The 5,463-nt window shown below is 47.6% G+C and overlaps 1 protein-coding gene across 1 annotated transcript; it reads left to right on the top strand.

Annotated features, from left to right (window-relative positions):
• Positions 1–263: 263 nt before the first annotated feature.
• Positions 264–4,378, top strand: LOC119325871 (zealexin A1 synthase-like). Its single transcript, XM_037599588.1, has 2 exons — positions 264–1,244; positions 3,725–4,378. Exons 1-2 carry the CDS (start codon positions 264–266, stop codon positions 4,337–4,339), a joined length of 1,596 nt encoding a protein of 531 aa, XP_037455485.1. The 3' UTR covers positions 4,340–4,378.
• Positions 4,379–5,463: the final 1,085 nt, after the last annotated feature.

Here is a 5,463-nt window from a genome sequence, read left to right as displayed (position 1 = left end):
ACAGAAACTTTACGATCCTTCTGCTTTGGTTATCACGCTTGATTAGTCACTCTCCCTCAACGTCAAGCTAGGGGCGGTTAGAGGTTGTGCTGATGGTAGGAAGAAATTAAGTCCCAAAGAAAGCTGAGAGCAGAGCTCGAGAACATCATTTCCAAACTCTGAATATTAATTGGCACAGCTATAAAAAGAGGAATCCTGTACATGTTGCCTTTAATTTGGTTTGTTGCTATATTTGTTTCGTTTCGGGCCATCACAATCGCATCATGGTGCGAGGATCATATATAGAGCCCCTTGTTCCGTCTACTAGTATGCAGTACATGCGCGCGACTCTCGCCCTTCCTCACATGGAGCCGTTCACGATGCCATACTACCACTTCGGCCTATGCCTCTTCTTGGCTCTCCTCTACCACGCCGTCCTACGCGCTCTTTCTGCCGCCGCCAAGCAGCCCCGGCCGAGGCTGCCTCCCGGCCCGTGGCAGCTTCCGATCATCGGCAGCCTGCACCACCTGCTGCGCGGGCTCCCACACCGCACCATGCGCGACCTCTCCCTCCGCCACGGCCCGCTCATGCTGCTCCGGCTGTGCGAGCGCGTGGCCATCGTCGTCTCCTCAGCCGAGGCCGCGAGGGAGATCTACAAGGGCAACGAGGCCGCCTTCTCGGAGCGCCTAAGCAGCCCGGGCATCGACGAGTTCTCCAGGCATGGCCAGGGGATCGTCTTCGCGCCCTACAGCGACCACTGGCGCCTGCTCCGCCGGATCCTCATGACGGAGCTGCTCAGCGCGCGGCGCGTCGAGGCGTTCCGGCAGATCCGCGAGGAGGAGGCGGGCCGCCTCGTCTCGACGATTCAGGCGACGTCCGACGGCCGGCTCGTGAACGTCGACGAGAGGCTCGACGAGTTCATGACAGACTCGGCCGTGCGCGCCATCTTCGGGGACAGGCTGCCCGACAGAGCCGCGTTCCTGAAGATCGTCAAGCAAGGAGTGGGTCTGTCGTCGCTGTTCGACCTCCGGGATCTCTTCCCGTCGTCGCGGCTGATTCGGCTTCTGCAGCGCAGCGGCAAGGCAGAGCGGCACCGTCAAGAGATGTTCAAGATCATGGACAACATCCTTAGGAGTCACGAGGAGAGAAGGGCAGCCAGAGATGGAGACGACGAACAGGACATGGTTGACGTGTTGCTGAGGATCCAGAAAGAAGGCAACATGCGAGTTTCCCTAACCGACGGAGTCATAAGGGCACTGCTCATAGTAAGCTCTATCGATCTTAAAACCAAAGTTTCAAATAACGGGTTATGACAAATAGTGGCAGAAGCTAGCGCGCTATTTAAAATTATGCTTAAAACTCGAACGTTTCCGTTTATTATACACCATCATAAAGTTCCACCGTTCTTCAGGATTTGCCAATCCTAAATTGCATGAAAACAAAATTTTCATCAGTCCATTTTTTCCGAGAGAACGCAAATTACGTACCTTACTTTTATAGAAGGTAGAAATTAATTACAAAGATTACATCTAATGGCCAAAATCACACTCGGTTGGCACATCCACACCTCCACTCCACACTCAACTTAAACTACTACTAATCAACAAAGTTCTGGACATCTCTTCCTCGCGCCGAGGCCCACAGCTAGTATGATCTCTTCATGTATTTTATCGGCAGTGCTCCATTCATTTGCTATGTGAGATCTAGAGAAGACCCTTCCGTTTCTCTGTTTCCATAGGTTCCAACATATAGAGGTACAGAATGAGTCAAACCTTTTCGATTTTAGCTAGGAGAGAAGAGATAGTGCCCTAGTCAGAAAGGGGCCCTTCCCTTTTTGCCGGTAAAAAGGTGGGGTGTGACTAAATCTCACTCGATTCAGATTTTACTCATCTGACATCAGCATAGGCTGTTTTGCCTGTTTTACCATTTCATTGTTTTTCTTTTTTTTTACTCTATGGCCAACGAGAGATGAACAACTGTAGTTGCATGGCTGACAAAGGATGTGTTGTTGTAGTTGCACGCGACCGATGAGGGATGTGTAGTTGCAATTGCATGACTGGCACTACAACACGACTCACATTAGAAGGCGTTTTAAAATGCCTCCCAAAGTCTCTAAAATGCCTTCAAATATGTTCTGGGGCGTCTTTGAAAATTGCTAGAAATGGTCGTGAAGGGGAAGGTTAATCAAGGCGTTAAACAATAATGCCTTGAAGGGGAAGGTTAATCAAGGCGTTAAACAATAATGCCTCGAAATACTTAATTCGACGGCGTTTTTGAAAAGTGCCTCGAAAGCTTTTCGGCGATTTGCAGAAGTGCCGCTAAACTCCAGCAACAGGAAAACGGTGGACGGGCCCAGCTAAGCGCTTATCTATTTCCTGTAGGTCTCCTTTTTTTTATTTGAGGTGTGAAGCGCTTATTAGTCCCTCTTCTCACTACCTTCAGTTGGGCTGTTATATTGTATTACTTGGGCTGAAATGGACAGGCCCGTTAGCGCAGGCTCCTTCTCTCGTAGCTGTTATCCTGAAGCAACCTGATTGCCCTGTCTTTTTAAGGTGGTCAAACTACTGTTCCCTAAGCAGTATGGGACTAAAACTGCTTTGCCTGAGACGCAGCGAACGAACTGATTGGTCAGCACCGCCGCCAAAATACATCTACTCCATCATATGAATCTTCAGGAACCATGCATCATTAGCTTCGCCTGTTCAGGTTGAGATGACAAATTCGTTTAGTTTTGTTTTCAGCAAGTGACGAGGCAGATTTTTCGTATTTCTCTCCCAACTCCGGCGACACGTGTACCGGCGACCATAACTTCTATATTTCTTCCCTGCTCAGAGACAATGAATCATCGATTTTACACCGCTGGGCCTCGTCGGATTGTTCGAACACAGCACATCTTGTGTGTAACAGCTGATCACCGACCAGTACACCAAGGTAGCTGTCTGTACTCCAATGGGAAGGGACGTCTTTTAACATATATATACACAGGCATGTCTCACGGTCCAAAACAACGTCACCGTCTTCTCCAGCGCCGGCGTTCGGCTGCCTCGACGTTGCGATTAAACGGCGACACCCGCGAGCTGAGAGTCTCATTCATGCACATAGCAGCAGCTCGGCCACCTGCGGTCACCACCTTCATTCCGAGGCAATTTTCTAAAACGCCTTCATAGCTCATCAATCCGAGGCACTTTCCTAAATCGCCTCCATAGCTACATCAATCCGAGGCACTTTCTTAAATCGCCTCCATAGCTACATCAATCAGAGGCAGTTTCCTACAACGCCTCCATAGCTGCATCAATCCGAGGCACTTTCCTAAAACGCCTCCAAAACTGATCAATCCGAGGCGTTTTCAAGGTGCCCTTAAAAAAATGCCTTCAATCAACGACCGTGGTGTAGTGTGACGGTGATGTGCAACTATAGTTGCGTGCGGAGAAAAACATAAAAGTAGAAACCAAAGAACGATGTAAATCATGCACCAAAGAATGAAAAAAAACAGAAAAAAAATCTGTATGAATCTCCGCATAAAGAGATGATTACAGTGTTGATTGAGATTTAACTAATTCACAATTGATCAAGAATTAGCAAATATGTAAAATTATGCGGTTCCCATTCAAGTCACGTTATGTCTTCTCTTTTCATTTTTGTAGCCCTCTGTCACTCGAGATGTCACATAGCGTCCATCTAGATCGAATCCTTCTTCTTTGATAATTTCACAGTCTTCTGATCAATTTTACTTGTATCCCAACAGGATGTCTTCGGTGCGGCACTTGACACCACAACTACTATTCTACAATGGGCGATGGCTGAACTAATGACAAACCCAAGAGTCATGCAGCGGGTGCAATCCGAGGCAGATTATGTTCTAGCAGGACATGCCACAGTACAAGAGGCCTCACTAAAAAGCATGCAATACCTCCAGGTGGTTATTAAAGAGACCTTGCGACTACACCCTCCTGCCTCGCTCTTCCCTAGAGTGTGTGTGCAAGACTGCAAGATTCAAGGATACGACGTACCACGAGGGGCTACTATGCTAACCAACACATGGGCAATCTCTAGGGATCCGAAGTACTGGAATGAGCCTGAAAAGTTCATGCCAGAGAGATTTGAATGTGATGGTGTTGCGGACTTCAGAGGTTTGGACTTTGAGTTCACTCCTTTTGGTGTTGGAAGGAGGATTTGCCCTGGGATTGATTTTGCATATGCAAACATTGAGATTGCATTAGCTAGCCTAATTTACCATTTTAACTGGGAGCTTCCTCTCAGAGTGGACCCAAAGGAAATAGACATGACAGAGGTGTTTGGAGCAACTGTTCGAAGGAAGGCTGAGCTATTTCTGCGTCCCATTCCTCGTGTCCCCCTCTAGATGAATAACATTTGCTGAACCACATACTCTTTAATATAAGTAGCTCACATATATGTACCTTATGCAATCATAATATAAATTTCTATAAAGTACTGTTTGATATGCACATTTAAGAAAATTAACATGTAATCTTTTACAAAAATACCCTTACACGCTTTGTAGTTTTGTGTGGCAAAATGGCTTTCATAATGTCTTAATACTGGAATAATTGTAGACATTTGCTCCGGTCTACAATGCCACTACTAGAAAAACCCTTATAGATAGACATTTAGTAGTAGTGTGGGTTATTTGACCCGCGCTATTGCTATTTAGTACTAGCGCGGGTAAAAAAACATGTTATTGGTATGGCATAGTAGTAGCACGGGCGCAAAAAATCTACGCTACTACTAAATGATTTCCACCTTGGTTCCTCAACAGACAATACTCATAGCATGGGGTATAAAACCTACACTACTACTAGATGAATAGTTGTAGCGCAGGTGGGACACACCGCGCTATTGCTATGCCTAGGACTCTTCAGCCAGGGCTGGAGGCGGCCTTCTCGGCCGGCCACAAAAAGTCGCGAGGAAATGACGGTTGTGCCATCCAGTCAACCACAGCCACGACTCATCCGTCCTCTGCCTGCATCCGTCGTTGCCGGTGCGCGACCTCCACACGCCACCCGCCGCCCGCCGTGATCGCCGCCGCCGCCCCCTCTGCCACGGTGCTCAAGAACTACTCCAGCTGGCCCACCTTCCCGCAGCTCTACATCGACGGCGAGTTCTTCAGCGGCTGCGACATCACCCTCGGTAATGTATACATATGTCCGCTCTGCCTTTCCTACTCCCACGATTAGTGTTCCAAATTTGATAATTATTGTTGTAGTTGTACTACTGCACGCGTGATATTACGGTGGCATAGCAATTCGTTCGTTAACCTGACATAATGTCAGTTGAGGGGGATAGTGGTAGATCTGGCGTGTGGAAAACTCTTATGTTTGTGTGGCTGTTTCAGGCATATAATTTGCTTATGTTGAAGGCATGGTGCAATTCATGCTGCTTCTTGTACCTGAAAGGGTTTGAGCTAGTGTCAAGTTTTATTAGTTGAGTTCTTCACATTCAAGAGATAAACTATGATTTCATTGC

The sequence above is a fragment of the Triticum dicoccoides genome, chromosome 6B (genome assembly GCF_002162155.2).
Source record: "Triticum dicoccoides isolate Atlit2015 ecotype Zavitan chromosome 6B, WEW_v2.0, whole genome shotgun sequence".
NCBI lineage: Eukaryota > Viridiplantae > Streptophyta > Magnoliopsida > Poales > Poaceae > Triticum > Triticum dicoccoides.
This window is presented reverse-complemented; position numbering and strand designations above follow the sequence as displayed.